This window comes from Rhamphochromis longiceps, linkage group LG7 (genome assembly GCF_057381845.1).
Source record: "Rhamphochromis longiceps isolate RC_006_pf linkage group LG7, R_longiceps_female_GT1.1, whole genome shotgun sequence".
Classification (NCBI taxonomy): Eukaryota; Metazoa; Chordata; class Actinopteri; order Cichliformes; family Cichlidae; genus Rhamphochromis; species Rhamphochromis longiceps.
Window position 1 is genome coordinate 17,595,455 of NC_140563.1, and position 17,495 is coordinate 17,612,949.

Sequence of the window (17,495 nt, forward strand, 5' to 3'; positions counted from 1 at the left end):
AGACTGATCAGCCATAGGGTGTTGCAATCACATGAGTCAGAAGGGCTGGACTATGTATCCTTGATGCTTAACCTGTTTGTTAAGTTCAAGGAGCTGGAGTCTGTCGCTCGCCTCTGAGCTCCTCTGTCTGGGTCACAGGTAAGAGCACGCATGCTCTGTGTGGGGAAATGTTACCAAATAAATCTTGTTTAACCTTAAATATTGAACTGAATTAATCGATCAGTTAGTTTATCACTGAATGAAATCTGGTCTTGGATTGTTTTCGCAGCATGCTGAAATCTTTTTAAGCCACATTACAAATCCAACAAAACTGTCTCCATGGCATCTTTATAACATCTTCTGTGACTGTACAGCAGCTTGAACATGTACGCACACAGACACTATTGATAAATTCATCATTTTTGCTTACTTTTACATTTTGTTATAATAAAAACTTGTTATTGGCAGAATAATAAGCAGATAATAATAAGTAGACAATAACACATTCTATACATGAGTAGAATTTCAATGTTTTACTTCAAACTTAACTGGAGATATTAACTTTACATTTGAAGCCGTTCTGCCTACAGCATCACCATCTGCACAGTAATAAAACACTTTTTTATAGTTGTCGTCAGTAATTTCAAACTTGTGACAGGACTTTGATCACATTTAGTTGAATAACTATGTGTGTACCCTTTAAATACGCATACAGAAGTGTTTTATTTGGGCATATTGAGTAGGAGTGTTTTCCAGTTATTGTGTTGCTGCTGTTGTCCAGTTAAAGATCAGAATAGACATCTTCAACTCTGGCCAGGCTAAGATATCTGATCCAACGCTGACCCTCATTGTAAACTGTGTGAACGGTTGCTATCTCAGGATCTACTATGCTGCTTAATGATCAGAAATAGTTGTTGGTGTAAATATAGGCTAATAGGGTGTCCATTTTGCAGAGCTCACCCTTAACAAAATGTCTGACACAGAAGAAGTCGGGAAGGAAGAAGTTCAGTATGTGATCAATTTTACACTTTTTTTTAATCTTCATGTTATTATGAGTGCAACATTTCTTTATTGTGTAATTAAGAGGACATTTTTAATTGTGGCAATGTTTCTGCTCTCTTCCAGGGAAGAAGATGGTAAGAAAATTGCATCTACCCATTATTTTATACACCTGATTTCATTCCCAGTTTACTAATCATGTGTGCTCCTGGTCATCAGCACAAGATGACTCAAAGACCAAGCCTAAGTACGTTTCTTAACTTCCCTTACGTTGAGCAGTTTAAACCTCACTTAGGACGAATCATTCAACGATAAACTGTTCACACCTGCAGGTTTATGGCAAACATTTCGGCCCCGAAGATCCCTGATGGTGAAAAGGTGGACTTTGATGTGAGTCAGCCTCATCAAACGTCTCTCTGTTTGAAACTGACCAGACACATTTCTCACAATGTTTGGTTTTTTGACGCAGGATATCTACAGGAAACGTCAGGAGAAGGATCTAGCTGAGCTGCAGTCTCTGATCGAGGCTCACTTCGTCCAGAGGAAGAAAGAGGAAGAAGAACTCATTGCCCTCGTTAATAGAATTGTGAGTTGGTTGCAGAGCAGTCACAGTGTCTGTACCCGGCTGAAGTTCACCGTGACTGCGCGCACCTTTGTGTGTTTCTTGGTTGTTGTTTTTTTTTAGGAGAAGCGTCGTTCTGAGAGAGCCGAGCAGCAAAGGATCAGGGCGGAGAGAGAAAAGGAGAGACAGAACAGACTTACGGTACGGACGTGGATTTACACCTTCAGTCTACTGTTTATTATTCCACCTGCAGCTAAAACAGTATTGAATGATTGGCTTGTGCTGCATGCAGGAGGAGAAGGAGCGTAAGGAGCAGGAGGAACAAAGGAAGAAGATGGATGAGGACGCAAAGAAGAAGAAGGCCCTCTCAAACATGTCTCAGCAGTACGGTGCTGGACAGAAGGTCTCTCAGTTTCCTGTGAATGACAGAATTAGAATAGTATGAAGCAGACATCTGCTTGCTTGACTTAATAAGAATGGATCACCTGAGTGGATAGTCCACTGTGATGCTTCAACTGCAGTAGCTTTGCATGATTTACAGTTAAAAGTACTGGGCCCCTCAGTTTACCCACAAAGCTGGTTTTATCTACTCCACCTTTACGACTCTTCTCCCATTAAGCTCTCTCTTTTGATTGGCTGTCTTTGATAGACAGAAGCCTTGAAGGTGGAAAACAATGTCTGAAACTGAGCATTCCCAGCTCTCTGAAGACTTCAGGATTACTTGTACATATGCTGGAATGCAGTTTAAAATAAGTTAATAATAATAATACATAGAGAATGTTGAGGCGGATTCATGCTCATTCTTTATGTTATGTTAAGCAGAGTGACACCAGAAGAGGCAAGAAAACAACTGAGAGAGAGAAGAAGAAGAAGATACTGGCTGAACGCAAGAAACCTCTTAACGTTGATCACCTGAGCGAGGATAAACTCAAGTATGACAACACTATGCAGGGCTTCTTCAGTATTCATAGTTCATTATGTTTCTAAATATTGGCCACAGATAACTCGTGTTAATACTGCAACATATTTAATAGTAACAGGTAATTTGATACGTTTTTGGTATGAATTTCTACTTTAGGGATAAAGCCAAAGAACTGTGGGAGTCACTCATGGGGCTGGAGGCTGAGAAGTTCGACCTCAGTGAGAAACTCAAAAGACAGAAATATGATGTAAGTCATGAACTATTAATCCGTTCTGTGATATTACTGTCATTATTTAAAAAGACAAAATAGAACATTGAGTGTATTTATGACCAACAGCACGAGAAACACCTGAAGGCAACCATCCTGCATTTATCATTTATTGATATTTGTTGGTGTGGTTTGCTAGTTTCACGATTCACGTTAGACCCCGTTGTGTAAGATTATCAGCCTTTTTATTTCGAAACACTGAGGAGATGTTTATGTGCCGTTGCAGATCAACCTGCTTCTCTCTCGTGTTCAGGATCACCAGAGGTAAGCACACAGCTCCCCCGCTGGATCTCTTCCTATTTTGATGACCTTCTAAGGTTTCTTGTCTTACATAAAGCTTCTGTTTCTCCATTTCATACTTTTCTAAGATACGATTTCACCACTCACAATCAGAAAATAGATCAGAGACCGCAGTTATGAGTGTATTATGTTCTAAAAAACAGTGTCACTCAGCTCAGCGGATACTCGAGAAATCTATCATCTGTGACATTATTAGAAAAACACATCACGTACCCTGTTCTTATAGTTTGAATTTATTTTCTGTTAAACAAACAGCATGCAGCTTGACAGCATACCCCCATGAAGTCAAAAGCCTTAAATGTTTGCGGTTAAAATTTCTGCACTTAAAATATTACCAACTTAATCATTTCCACATCATCTCATGACTCCCACAGTCTTTGTATTTCCGTCTTTAACATCTGTACCCTGGGTAATGGCATGTCGAATTGCTAAATAATGAAACTATATGATATCCGTGTTTATTAAACTCATTGGTATCCCGAACCTTTTCAGTGCCAAAGGTCGTGGAAAAGGCAAGATGGGCCGTGTGAGATAAAGCTGCTACAAGATAGAGTCGAGGCAAACGGTGACACCAGCGATGGACCCTGGTGTCTATTGTCCATGTGTTCATTCTTCTATTGTGTAAGGTTATGTGTCAGTTGCTATGGTCATAAAAGTACAAAACAAGTGTTTCTGTGTAAATTTGTCCACTATAACAACTCTTACACAAAAATTCACACTGAACAGCAAATGTGTCTAATTTTGCATTGTTCTTGTGTCGCTTTAAAAATAAAGAAATAAAGAAATAATGAATGTATGATGTATTGGTATGGGGTATGTTAACAATTACAAAAAAGTGCATTTCTTTTGCAGTGCACAAATTACTTCAAAATCCAATAAAGAGGGCATATACATGGTGTCACATGAGTTTTCATTTGTAGCTTTAATCAAAATCTACAGTTGGAGCGCATATTCCTCAGCAAGGCCCCACATAGTCGTGATGTATAATATTATTTATGTACTGTTTTACTTACATTAAGAAAAATATAATAATCTAGGACAGAAGTATACGTGATGCCGATGGCGAGTGACTAAAATGTACTTCCCCTGATTATTACTTCCTTGCTGTACATTAAAACTATGTTTCCATATACACATATCCACACCAGTGCATTTCTGAGTTGTCTCTACAGCCTGAGCTGCTGCATGACTCGACAGGGAGGTGGGATGGTCCACATGAAGACAGTGAGGGTCCCCACAAGGATGAAGAGAGCTTGCTGAAGATTGCTCATCCTCACCACAGGTGGGTTTCTCGGATCTCTGCTATCACCTGGCTGGCTTTCTGCAACGCCTAGACACAGAGATGAGAAGACAGATGTAATCTAATAACTGATTTTAATGTCGTCATCACACCGCATTAGGATCATACTGGGATGTACAGTTTCTCCATCAAGTCACACAAGAGAATCATAAGTCTGATTTACTGCGGTAAGTAGAGGGATTTTTATGCTAAAAAGATTTGAAAAATCATCTGCTAGATTGATTCATTTCTCGTGCCTCATATTGGCTTCAAACAAATGTCTAAATGAACGTTTGTACAGAAAGATGCTGTGTTCACAGAACAGTCAGTGAAACAATAACTTCAGAGCACTGAGGAACCATGTATATCTCTAATGTTGCCATAACAAAGCATGCTAAATAGTTAAGGCTTTTCCTAATTCATAAGACATTTCTTTGTCTTTGGAAAAAGAAGTTATATATTGTGGCATGCAGAGGAATCTTCACAAGGAAGCTCCACACACAGATTGAGCTTGCTGTTTGACCCCAAGCTGGTAGGGGGAGCTCTTTATTAAACACTTGCTGGTGCTACACTGTGCTTCGAGGGTCAATAACAGCGTAACAGAACTCATTTATGGTACTGCATTCTTTCTATAAAACAATAACTGTCAGTGACTTTGTACCGCAGTACAAACACAACATTTAAGATAATAGTTAAAAGTAACGTAACCATAAACAATAAAACAAGAACATCTAAACAGCAGCACGTCCTAGGGCATGATGAGAGAGAACTAGCTGCTCCCTCAACACGCCACAATATTATATTTACTGGATAAAATATAACTTTGTATGACATTGGCTCATGCTTTTTTGTGATGAATCTGTCACCTTGAGCATGTCAGCAGCCTCGTTGCGTCTTTGAGCCATGTCCTCGGACTCTGTCAGCAGGTCGCTCAGCAGCGTCGTCTTATATAACTGACCCACCAGCTCACTCTGCAGGCAGTCCTTCACATGGTTCACCAGGAAGTGCATCACTGCCTTTGGTACACTGAGGCCAAACGCAGTAAAACGTATAGTAAGGATTAACGATGTTAACGTTTACTCTGTTGCAGATGAAAAACCGTGAATCCTTACCTGTCTTGGATGTTTTTCCGAACAATGAGGAAATAAGACTTGATGAGTCTCTCGATGACCTCACAGTCTCTCTGCTCCCGAGCAGACAACTTTCTTGATACTGGAACAGGCTGACAATGAAATAAGAGAAACTCTAATAGCTATAATATTCGGCAGATTAGTGCACTTACAATACATCTACAGAACATTTTACCAATACCAGATATTGCCATCGAGCAAAAACAATTTTTAAACCTGCTTATACAAATGCAGAGTTCTCACCACATCTAATAGGTTGACAGCATAGCCCTTCTGGGGACTTGCAGTGATAAGAGGCTGGGGCATGGCCCTGTCACCAGCTGGAATCTCCTCGCCCTTTCTCACCATGCTCCTCCAGTTGCCCGTGCCACTGTCTGTCTGGTCACTGACAGAAGAGCTCTGAGAAACACTGGCTGCTCCCTACAGAGGGGAGAGATATAAGAGGTAATGAAAACAAGTAAAATCATCAGCTGATCCAACATTAAAAAAACCCCAAAAAAACAGAGCACATCCAGAAGGAATTTCCTGATAATTTTTGACATGCTTCAAATATCAGCATGCCATAGGTCTTCTTTGACTTCAGTACAAAGACGTTCATCCAGATTGGTGCTCATTGTCCTGACTGTGAACTGAGCAAGCAAAGGGAATGTGTGGATAAAATGACAGGCAGTGTGTGACTGGGTGAAGCAATCATGACACAAAGGCTTTTTAAAGTTATTTAACTATATAAAATTTGATATAAATCCTGAGTGTAATGGCTCTTGGCACAAAATGTAACAGATTTACCTAAACCAGATCTTGAATATCTTTCTTTGGAGTGAATATATAATAAAATTACAAAGAGTGTCCATATCATATAGTCTACCAGTGCTAGTAAGGTTTTCTTCAATTCCCCATTAAAAGAAACCCCAAAACAAACAAAAACCTCATGTCATTTCAGTTGAGCTGGGAATTGTGCTTTTTCTATCCGTGCAACCAGCATGCAGAAAATAGGGTTAGATGCAAATCAAAGTGTAAGAGCCAAAGAAACACAGTTTGGCTGATTTTAAAGGAATCAAAGAAAGTCTGGGGGTGGGCAGATGTAGACACAGGCAGGGGAAATGAACAAGACACACCTTAGTGACCTCGCCCTCATGGGCAGAAGTTTCGGTGGGGGAGAGAGACTGCCCCCCAGGACCTTTAAGGGACTAAAGAAAGACATAAGGAAGAAAGGAGAGGAGCATGGACAGGAGCTATAAGCGGAAGGTGTGCATGAGCCTTACATACAGTAAGATAGAAGAAATGCCCGACATACAAGTTGGGCAGCTTCAGGTTAAGCAGACTGAAAGCACATAATTTTTTTATTTGTATATTTTATTATATTCTTATAACTTTATATATGCATGTATACGTGAACAGCTGGTTTTGCCCTGACTAAATAAATCTACATATGCAGGAAAGAAGAAGTTAAAGTGCGTTACCACAAAGCAGTTACTCTCAGACAGACAAACTGTACCTTATCTCTGGGAACGGCAGAGGGCAGATCTCTCAGTCTATTCCGTCTCTGCTCCTACAAAAACAAAATTTTGAAAAATATCACAAGCAGAAGAAGAGAAAATTCTCCCTTTTCTGGAAAAGAAAAATCATAATTAAAAACAATCAGTGTGAGGTGACAAAAGAGGATTACACAAACACTGCATTAAATAAATGTAAATGAAAGTAGTGGCCAATCTCTTACTTCGATGTTGTTGTTCATAAGGCCACTGGCATCAGCAAAGTCGGGGTGTTTGGTGTTGATATACGCCAGCTCAATGGCAACCAAGTTATGTACCTGAAAATCGATTCAGAAAATAGGTTTTTCAGATTAGGGGCTGTTTGTTAACTTCCTTTATAAATACCACAAGTGTGAGGAGTTCCTGACCATTTCATTTGTGACTGGGAGCCTTTTTCTGAGAAGGGATGTGACCACCTCTACTATAGCATCATGAAGCTTTGGAAACCTCAGTAACTCCTGCAGAGATGATGAACAATCAATCAAAATGAAAGCCTAATGTTACAACCTTCGGCAATTACAGCACACCTCTGTGCTTTAGTCGCTGGTGAGGGCGTGTCTGACCTGCGTGCTGTAGTTACTGCAGTGCTGGATGATCCTCTGCATCTCCTCGTGAACGAGCTCCACGCAGCGCAGGCTGGGCTCTTCCAGACGCTTGACCTGCCGCTTCACGAGCAACTCAAATGAAACCTCGGGCACAAACAGAGCCGGCCTCGGGCCCTGACAAAGGCAATTAAAGTGTAAGCTTTGAAAAAAGTGCCTTTTAAGACTATCAAATCAACGGATGTCACAGAAACCAACCGTTGCATTTCTGATTGCAGTGAGCACGTCAATGGTTGTCAGACCACCCAGAGGATCGACTGACTCCAACGTGCGACCGAACGTCTCGTGGAATATATAACAAATCCGTGCTCCACCACACCTGAGGAGGAGAAAGGACCACATTAAAGCACACTCAGATGCAGAATGGGCTTTCATTAAGGAAAGTATGATGCTAGCGCCCCTTGGTGGCATAACAAAGTAAATGCAGTTTAGAGTTGTGTAACTCACAGTTCAGCTGTCTCGATGTACTTGGCCGTGCCCTCTATTGTGTTGCAGTACTCTGCAGCAAACTTGGTGATAATCTGCAGCAACGTGGCACTCTTATCCTCGACAGGTTCACCGTAACTGTTGAGTAAAGACTGATACTGCGCTGCCAGCACATTGATCCTCGTCTTCAGCTCAGGGAGACAGTCTCTGATGTGGTGCATCAGTAACCTGTGGTAATAAGAAAGGAAGTCGGCAGGCTTGTTACGGACTAGTGTAGCCAGTGCTGTTTCATCTTGTCAGGAAGGGACTAAAACTCAAACAATTAGGCTAAAAAAAAAGGTCAATATTTCAAATTTAAATACATACATAATGTATCACTTTCATACCTGTTCAATGTTCTAGCCAGATATTTGGTTCCATTTCTGTTTGCGAGGGAGGGGTACTTCTTTTGTAAGAATGCATGTTCATCTCGAATAGAATCTGCCACCAGCTTCTTCTGATTGATATCCAACTGGCTCCTGATCAAGTGCACAAACAAAAATAACTATGAGGCTGAGTTGAACTTAAAAGGCGCAGTTTTGCCTTGTGTGACCACTCACTGCACCGATACCTGTTTACTACTCCAATAATGCCCAGTTTAACAGGGATGACTCTGCCCATCAGGACATCCATGGCGTCCGTACCAGCATCCATCAGGTCAAGCTTGGTTATCACTGCTAGCGTCCTCCTACCTAAACACAGAACGCACAAACCCAATGTTAAAAAAACCACTGCTGAGGAAAGAAAAGCAAAGAGCACGTGTGAGGGAGAAATGAAAATAAATGCTTGTGCTGATTTAACTAAAAACAACCAGGAGAGAAGAGGAAACCAAAGCAAAACAGGGATGCCATTTACCATCAGGGTCAACCTCACGGGCCACCTTGAGAGCCTCTGATGTCGCCATATCTGTGTTGGCAGCAGTCACAGCCAAGATGATTGAATTGGGGTTGGAGATATACTTTAAAATCAGCTCTCTGATCTGGATCTCTATGTCTTTTGGCTGATCGCCCACTGGTACCTGTTTTAACAAATACAAGTAGACTTTATCCATGGCAGATGACCACAGCTGATTAATAAATAGCAGTGGGGTATTAAAGCCTACAACCACATAACTACTCATGTAAGCACATTTATTTAACACTTATCAGTCCTTTCAAGCTACATGTAACTAGCTTTCATCTGAATAATCAATGAATGTGACCTGGACAGAGATACATGAGCAAGGAGAAAGAAAAAATCATTAAATCAGCTAATGTACAATATGGATCAATATGCTTCCTAGTTCCTGTTATAAAACGTACAAATAGCTTAGCAAACTTGTCTTACCTTGGTGATGCCAGGAAGATCCACTAATGTGAGATTCACAACTTGTGGAGAGAAGATTTTTAGGTGAATGGGTTCATCGCTAATTCCCTGCAAACATAATAAAGCACCTTTCAGGTTGGTGTGGACATTTAAAGCTCATCCATTTTCTCCATTCATGTTTGACACTCACTTTGTTACTGCCAGAAATTCGTTCCGTTTCTGTCTCGATTTCGTGTCTGATTTCCTCAAAATCTGCGTAGATCTGAAAAGATGATTTAACCATGAATATTAAGGGGGTAAGAATGAGCAACATTAATTTTAAAAAGCATTTGTTGACACTGAAAAGACAAGGACAGCCGGGAGGAGCAGAAAGTACATGACAGGGAACACTTACAAAGAAATCCTGAGAAAATCCAATTGATATCACGAGGCTCTCAGCACCTCATAAGAGCTTATTTGTTCAAACATGAAGAACTACAGTAAATGAAACTCAGAAAAAGACACAATGTAGCTTTGGAGGACATTAGCCCTGTGGCCAAAAAGATATTTTTAGCAGCTGAAAGGGTGTGTGTGCCTGATCCTGTAACATGTTTTACATTTGAGGCATGCCGCAAAACCAGAAAATGTCGTCCTGTTCAATGCAAATGTGTCAAAGTAAATATGGGGCAAAGAACAAAGATGTGTCTTTTTTCACCTTTGTATTTGAAATATTCAGATGTTTCTAATACACAGTACAGCATGGGCATGAGAGTGTTAACCTTGTGGAGAATAGGCTGAAAAGTCTACCTTGTTTTTGGTGTGTAGGAATTTGCCCCATTCTTCTCCATCGATGCCTGCAGAAATACAAAGTCGAGGACAGATGTTTTAGATACAGATTACGTGATAGATGTGGCCTTGAGACAAACGTTACTATTATTACATCCCTGATTTAAATGTGTTTTCTGCCGGCAAGGATGTGAAAGATAAACTCTTCAGAGGAGAAGGCGCCACAGCTGAAGAGCTGTTCTCACATAACAGTAAAGGAAGTAAATAACCTAAAGCAAAAATAAAGTGCATTCTGGAAAGCAGAAACCTAGAAAGGCTATTTAAAAAAACAAAACAAATCAAAGTAAGCTGATTTTTGATGCAATAATCAACAGGTTGGGGTCTGTTGTTCATCTGAAGGAAGCTGCTCTATGAGGCCCTTATAATTATTTTCAACACAATTGTATATTTTTTGACCAGAATATGCCAACTCTCTCTAACAAACTTCAAATGACAGACACCAGCCTATTTGGGCGGAAGGGCATGAGATGAAGCCACATGGTTTTGCAGTTTTGGAAAAGCTATACAAATACAAAGCAAGATGGGGACAAATACAGAAAAGAGATGGGTGGTGGGGAGCGTTGGATTCGGTGGGGGGGCTGATTACATAAGATACAAACACAGTGGGATACAGAACATGGGAAAAGGAGACCTTTGTAAAGGCGTCCGTTTTTCTTGGATTCTGCAGTTAAAGAGAGACGACAGGAGAGAAAAGAGTTAACTCGGCAATCTGCAGCCCCTGCATGAGACTCTGCAGTAATGCAGAGTCACTCTGCAGTCATTCCCAGAGGGCAGGACAAACTACACGCAGGATCTTGGCACATTTCAGTTCCTTGTTTTTGTTTTTTACTGAGAAGCGGGTGGCATCTGTTCTCAATCAGAGATAATAACACCATCAATACGAAGTCACTCTAACTGCTCTAACAATAAAAAGCAATTAAGAATCTGTTTAAAGAGCTCCCTTTATTTTACATTTTATTAAAGCTGTAAATTTTGTCAGAAAATTGGAAGCATAGTGGACTAATCCAACTACTAAACAAATGCCAGTCTGAAAAATGCGTTAGAAAACACCAAAGGCTGAAAATGTGTAAAAAGTTGACTTTAAAACTAACTATTTAGAAAAATATAAATGTTCATTTTCGACATAAAAATTAGAAGAGGGGACAGTTATGTTACCATTCTCTTCTGTGGGTTTTCTGCGGTCTTCTTGGTCGATGTGCACTAGCTGGAGGACGAGAGGCCGGCGTGTGACAACACCAGTCCCTCGTGGCAGAATATCCCTGCCAACCAGGCTCTCCAAAACCGAACTCTTCCCGCTGCTCTGTAGAAAGTAACAACAACAAGATCATAAACAACAAAACTCCCCCCAAAGGGCGTAATCTTGACCCGATTTTCACCAAAATTAAATCAGCTCTTGCTTTTATTGGTATCTACCACCATGCAAAATTTAAACACAGTACTTAGAAAACTGGACACCAGACTGGTAACAAACAGTCAAACAAACCCAATTACACACTCCCTCCTTTTGGGTGGAGAACAAAATCACCTCATATAAAAGGCTCAAGTATGAATGACTCATTCATTGGCCAGAAAAAGTTGTTTTCAGCATACAGAAAAAAAACCTCTTAACTGACACAGAGTTTTGCATTCACAGACGAGATTTTGGTGCCCCACACAAAAGAAAAACCTCCCGACCATAATAAATGTATTTTACCGGTGTGGTTAATCAGGGCTTCATTTAATCGAACATCATTTTTAATTACATGGTCAGAAACAGCAAAAAGCATCATTTTGGTCTGATTCTATTTGCTGTACATGAACCAATACTCTCACACAGGAAGCCCCATGAGAGGTTAGCATTACACTATTTTTTAAAGCCCATTTTCGCTGAACAAATGTTTTCAGGCATTAGTAGAGGAACTAGTATTAATTTAGGAACTAAAGTTTGGAGTTCTGACAAACATTCAAGTTTTTTAACCTGTGCACTATTTTTGTCTACACAGGAGGGAAGCGCTATAATGCATTAACACCAGTATAAGGGATGGTGTTTCTATTGATACAGGACTGTGTGAAAGTCTCAAGCCACCCCTCATACATGGAAAGAGGGAAATAAATGCAACGATTATTTAAACCTGCAAAAATATATGGAAACACAGTACATAAGGCAGAAACAGAATTTGTAAAATTCTAATGAGCTTTAAAGTCAAACTTTCATATGACCACCTTTATTCTTCTTCACAGCCTGAACTCTCTAAGGCAAACTTTCTTGCAATTTCTTTAAGTAGTCTTCAGGAGTAGGATTTGAATGATTTGAAATTGAAGACCTGCTGATTTTCAGTTCAGTTTTTGTGTAATGTTGGCATAGCTCAGCCTTTCTACCTTTTTCAGTTCCTTAAGAAATGCTTCTTGACAGCCACCATTTCTGATTGGTGAACACTAGATGTATCAACTGAAGAGCCAGATGCATCTCTCAGGTCACTGCTGGACTTTTACCCTATTTCTTAAGGACATGACTTTCAGATACTGTGCATCTGCTACAGGTAGGTTTTTAGGCCTGTGACGATTTCTTTTATTCTCCACTTGCCCAGATTCTTCAATATTTAAGGAGACACTTGCATAGCGCTGTAGGCTTGATTCAGTTTGTAGTTGAGTCATCTCTAACGAAACTGTGTGTAAAGTGAAATACTTCACATAGCTAGCAAAATGCACATAAACGGCCAGGTAATCTTCCACAGTAGGAGCAGCAGCTGTAGCAGTAAACCTAAAGTTGATCTGACTGCTATATGTCGGTCTAATGATGGACAAGACACACACACAAAAAACAATTATTAAAACCTTCAGTGTAATCTCTGAGCTGCTCTTAACTGAAGCAGAGCATTGACAAGGACAAAGATTAAAAGAACAGACACAAGCACGTTGCATCCGGTCTTAATGGGTCAAAAACATCCTTTGGCTTGCCTGGTTTTACTCTAACACCCTCACATCCCTGCCAATACGTCTGAGACAGTCACATCCCATTAGCCTTAGGCAAAACCTCCCACTTTAAACCACTTAGGCTTCAATGTCTCACTACTCCACAAGGTAGTGAGAAACTGTATTATAGATGTTGACTTCATGTCAGTAATAGTTTTTGTGGTGCTGCTAAATTGCACTTGGGTACAGTAGGGTGAAAGACGTTTTTAATTAATTGTTCACCGCTGTAATATTAACAAAGATGCGATAAATATAACTAATAGTATATTAAATCTCTAAAGAATTGGCAGATAAAATACTGATGGGATGCACTAGTTGTAGATAGGTGTTCTTCAGAAATTGGCAAACTTAAATTTAGTCTAGGTTATTCATAAAGTCGTAAGTACAAATTGTGTTTTCCATAAAAACGACAGACGGCTGGTCAAATTGTTTATGTAACTAGATTAAGAAAAACAGCACTTGATTTTGTTTTCTGGAGACTAACCACAAGGCTAGAACATGTGGATAAACACTACTGTAAACTGTCAACCGTAACCCTGCTTAGTTTACTATGGCAGTAAACTAAAACAATTAAAAATCCACGTTATGCTTTTATGGACAGTTAATAGTACTGTGTCTGCGTGAAAGTGAAAGAAAAACTGCGGTGAAAACAAAGAGTCAAAACAATAAGTTGCTGCAGGCTAACTAAAAGTTAGCTTTCAAGCAAAGTGACGTCTCTCACCTGTGTTCCCACAACAACTATCTGCGGCAGTTGGATTGTGTCTGCGCCAACAGTTGTAAATACGTCTTGCAGCTTGTTTATGACAGGTATAAGTGCCTCCATTAGCGCCGATTCTAAACCTGTCAAACAGAGAACTTTCTTAACGCACACGGGTACAAAGTCATTCAATGTCCCGCAGCTAAAAGCTACTGGTTTGTCTTCGGATCGGACATCTACGCACGTAGTTAGTCACAGTTGCATTATGGGACTTGACGTTCACGACAGTCAAACGCAGCTACGCCTCTTTCTCGGGATTCGATTGTTGCCGAACTACATTTCCTAGAGGCTACATCGTGAGCCGTACTCCCACAATAATAATTATTTTTCCCGCAACGCAACAGTAACCACGGTGAGCGTCAAAAATATTTATAGGAACACAGACAAAAATTAAATTCTAATTCAAAGTTTTGTCTGGACATTTTATTATGCCCTGGCTATTGCTTATTTTACTACATTATAGCAGAGTGTCAAGTGCACTTCATACAGGAGCGAACTAATGAGGAATATTAACAGTGTTAAACTCAACCAGCACTGATGCTTGTAGTACACAAGAGGCATTAAAAGCCTATATGCTTCCGAGGTAGTTCAGTTTTAACAGTCCTTCCACAATTTACTTTACACATACCCTAACACAACAACGTTTTTAATGGAAATAACACAACCAGACTGATGCAACATTGACAATTTATTTTTAAGCAATAAGGAAGCGTTTTAATTTATGACAACTCAAATTAAAAAAATGAGTATGTTAAGTTCAGCATACTAGCGTTTGCTGATACTATTGTGCTGACTTCTTTAAATATAAACTTTAGTTATTAATGATTAATGAATATTGGAGGCAATACATTGTTGTGGTATGTTGTGTAATACATGTCAGAAACATTGTGGGTCTCAGTGAATCAGAGAACCACTGCTAGGCCTGCAAAACCTTTGTGAAACATATTTTATTTGAATCAACATCATTTGTATCTGACAAATTATCTTGAGGCTAGATGAAGCAATTTCCACTTAAATCCAAGTCCCAAACAATCCTCTCTTACTTGTATTTTTGGCTTTCCAGCTATCAACCAATTTCTTTCATGTTGAACTGGCTGTAATTTCATGATCATAGTGTTCATAAAAGGTCCAGCATTGTAGAGTACAAGAATATTTTATTATTTCAAGTAAAAACTCCAAAACACAAGTTAGACAAACCAACATGTGGAGGTTTACAAGTTTTTTGTTTCTGCTCATTTGACAGCTGCAAGCAAAACACTGCTGGCTGCCACTGTTTCTGCCAGTATATGTGATTGTGGAGTTAAAATAACAAACCCTTTACAAAGAACCTGTACAAAATAGTGGTAGGCGAACTCGTAACACATACATTTCTGTGCAATATTGAGCAACATATATTTTTTTCTTAAATTTTATGTTATTTATTTTTCCACAATTGTAACAAGATAATGTTTTTAAACTTCATTATCAAAAGAAGGTGCTTGGAAAAAATACTGACAAAACTGCTTACTTCACCACTAAGCAAAAAACTACAACAATCACTCACAAGTGAAAATATGCTGGAAATATGTTGGAAAAAGATAGCTTATTTCATTTTAAAACTAAGCTAAATTGCCTGTTTATTCAGTGCCTGTCATTCCTGAATGTCAGTGCTTAACACAAATGTTCACGCTTCACAGTATTTTGAACCAACTGGCTTTCTTCAACTTGAAAAATACAAATATGTTGTATGCTTTTAAGGCATTTTTTTAAGCCATTTACATTGCACCCTATGATGCAGTGCAGTCTGTGTAAGTAGTTACCATATTACCTCTGCGTTGCGTTACTGTTCTACAGTGCTGTTTCGACGTACCATGAAACCGGTTTTCAGTCTGTTTGGTGTGTCTGTCAAAAGTAAACATTCTCTCAATATCATCAAACATATCATTGATAACCCCGGCTCCAAAACCACCTTGAAAGTGTCTTTTATGTCTGCTGTGGGACCTGGAGTGTTCATCAAAGTGTCTTCGGTGACGGGCGTGTCTGTTCTGGCTGTAGATGTCAAAGTCCTTAAATATGTCATTAAAACTGAAGGTGAAAGGTTGGTGGGCACCTTGTCTGTGTTTGCCTTGCGTCTCCCCATCGAAGTACGCGTCAGTGTCCCCGAACTGATCATACTCGCTTCTTCTTGCCTCATCTGATAAAGTTTCATAAGCTGCACAGAAATACAGAAACACAAAATTCAGTCAAAGTGAGGGAGTTTTATTATCTCAACATTAAAAAAGGTGTGGCTGAAAAAGCCCCGACTAAAGGCATGACTAACCAAACTGTAATATAGGTAATTGGTGATCAATTAAAGGACAAACTTATCCATTGGATCAACATGTGCCACCAAGAAAACCCCAACATGCATCAGTGTTCCTTATCATTAATTATTATTATTAGTAGTAGTAATATCAGATTCACACATTGTACTGTTCACATTTCATTTGTCACTCATAAATATAAATTTTAACAGTCTAAATATCAATTTTCCTGTTTGATAGTGAATTAAAACGCTACATTACAATAACAATCATATCCAAGACATGCCAGATAACTACTAATTTTCCCAAAATACGCCAAAATAAACAAATCAGCTGTACCTCCAGCAATTTCCCTAAATCTCACTTCAGCATCAGGGCTCTTGTTCTTATCTGGGTGATATTTCTTTGCAAGCTTGTGGAAAGCCTTCTTTATCTGGCGCTCTGTGGCCCCTTTAGGCACTCCCAGTATGTCATAGTAGTCCTTCTTGGCAAGTATCAGCTCTGTTATCACGAGGACGCACACTGCAAACGTTAGCACAGACTGTGCAGCTGCCATGGCTCCAGTGTCCTGTCATTCAAGAGAGAAAAGTACAGCACAAATAGTGAGTTTCAAGCCAGACAGCACGGTGTAACTGGTAGTATCACATGTCCTAGCCTCTGAAGAACCACCGCCTTTTAAACGCAACATCTGTCTTAACCTACATTTGGAGAATGAAAACTTAGCCAATAAGAAAAGAACTGGTACAGGCTACTGCTGTTTGAATTAGAATTTATCTTTTAAAATTTTACATTTTTAAACGGCGGCACCAACCTCTCTTAATACTAGCCTGCCGTGGCTAACACATGCTAGCGGTCCCCATCACAGTCTACTCAGGCTCCGACTCAATCAATTACCTGTCTGGGTGTCGTCTGCCGCTTCCTTTCTACACAAGCGGTCATTAACCGTTTAACCAACACCAAACATCATGGTATTAAGTTGTTATTAGTAGGTGTTATAGACGAGTAGTGTGAAATGAGACTAGTTCCATGTCTTCTTCGCTAGTTTTGCGGTATCTCTTTAGACCTGACGAATTCTATCTTATCTGCCCTCTGTCGGTCAATGCCGTAAATATTCCTTCTTAAAATGTCCATAATTAGTGTTGTGAGTCCCACAGGCACTCGCATTAGTTACTAAACTCGCTATAACTATTTGAATACGCACAAGTGGTTTTATTTAATTTTGATGCAAAAGATTTTGCTGTTTATGTGATTGAACTATTTGGGTAGCATCTCTTTAATTCCACCTGCAGCGCTTCAATTTTTAACAGAAAATCCCGAGTTTCAAAAAACGTGTGGG

At 39.7% G+C, this 17,495-nt stretch overlaps 3 protein-coding genes across 5 annotated transcripts; 1 reads left to right on the forward strand and 2 right to left on the reverse strand.

The window, feature by feature from the left end:
* Positions 1–50: 50 nt before the first annotated feature.
* Positions 51–3,794, forward strand: LOC146665144 (troponin T, cardiac muscle isoforms-like). The gene is made up of 12 exons (XM_085412638.1): positions 51–138; positions 933–987; positions 1,105–1,115; positions 1,198–1,225; positions 1,311–1,368; positions 1,448–1,564; positions 1,664–1,741; positions 1,833–1,943; positions 2,363–2,472; positions 2,619–2,709; positions 2,957–2,994; positions 3,523–3,794. Exons 2-12 carry the CDS (start codon positions 950–952, stop codon positions 3,563–3,565), a joined length of 723 nt encoding a protein of 240 aa, XP_085268764.1. The 5' UTR covers positions 51–138; positions 933–949; the 3' UTR covers positions 3,566–3,794.
* A 139-nt stretch (positions 3,795–3,933) lies between these two features.
* Positions 3,934–14,061, reverse strand: LOC146665145 (dynamin-1-like protein). Of its 2 annotated transcripts, XM_085412636.1 has the most exons (19): positions 13,842–14,061; positions 11,324–11,468; positions 10,130–10,176; positions 9,534–9,605; positions 9,365–9,451; positions 8,894–9,056; positions 8,610–8,730; positions 8,386–8,517; positions 8,021–8,227; positions 7,772–7,892; positions 7,535–7,690; positions 7,340–7,429; positions 7,157–7,249; positions 6,935–6,988; positions 6,555–6,626; positions 5,683–5,859; positions 5,422–5,531; positions 5,176–5,335; positions 3,934–4,360 (listed from the first exon to the last, which is right to left on the reverse strand). In XM_085412636.1, exons 1-19 carry the CDS (start codon positions 13,941–13,943, stop codon positions 4,304–4,306), a joined length of 2,166 nt encoding a protein of 721 aa, XP_085268762.1. In that variant the 5' UTR covers positions 13,944–14,061; the 3' UTR covers positions 3,934–4,303. The 2 variants fall into 2 exon arrangements, with proteins under 2 accessions (XP_085268762.1, XP_085268763.1); XM_085412637.1 differs by lacking the exon at positions 6,555–6,626 and having other exon boundaries at positions 13,842–14,060.
* Positions 14,062–14,554: 493 nt separating this feature from the next.
* Positions 14,555–17,238, reverse strand: dnajb9a (DnaJ heat shock protein family (Hsp40) member B9a). 2 transcript variants are annotated; one of them, XM_085412640.1, is made up of 3 exons: positions 16,971–17,108; positions 16,499–16,727; positions 14,555–16,068 (listed from the first exon to the last, which is right to left on the reverse strand). In XM_085412640.1, the coding sequence occupies exons 2-3, from the start codon at positions 16,713–16,715 to the stop codon at positions 15,644–15,646; spliced, it is 642 nt and encodes a 213-aa protein (XP_085268766.1). In that variant the 5' UTR covers positions 16,716–16,727; positions 16,971–17,108; the 3' UTR covers positions 14,555–15,643. The 2 variants fall into 2 exon arrangements, with proteins under 2 accessions (XP_085268766.1, XP_085268765.1); XM_085412639.1 differs by having other exon boundaries at positions 14,557–16,068; positions 17,054–17,238.
* Positions 17,239–17,495: the final 257 nt, after the last annotated feature.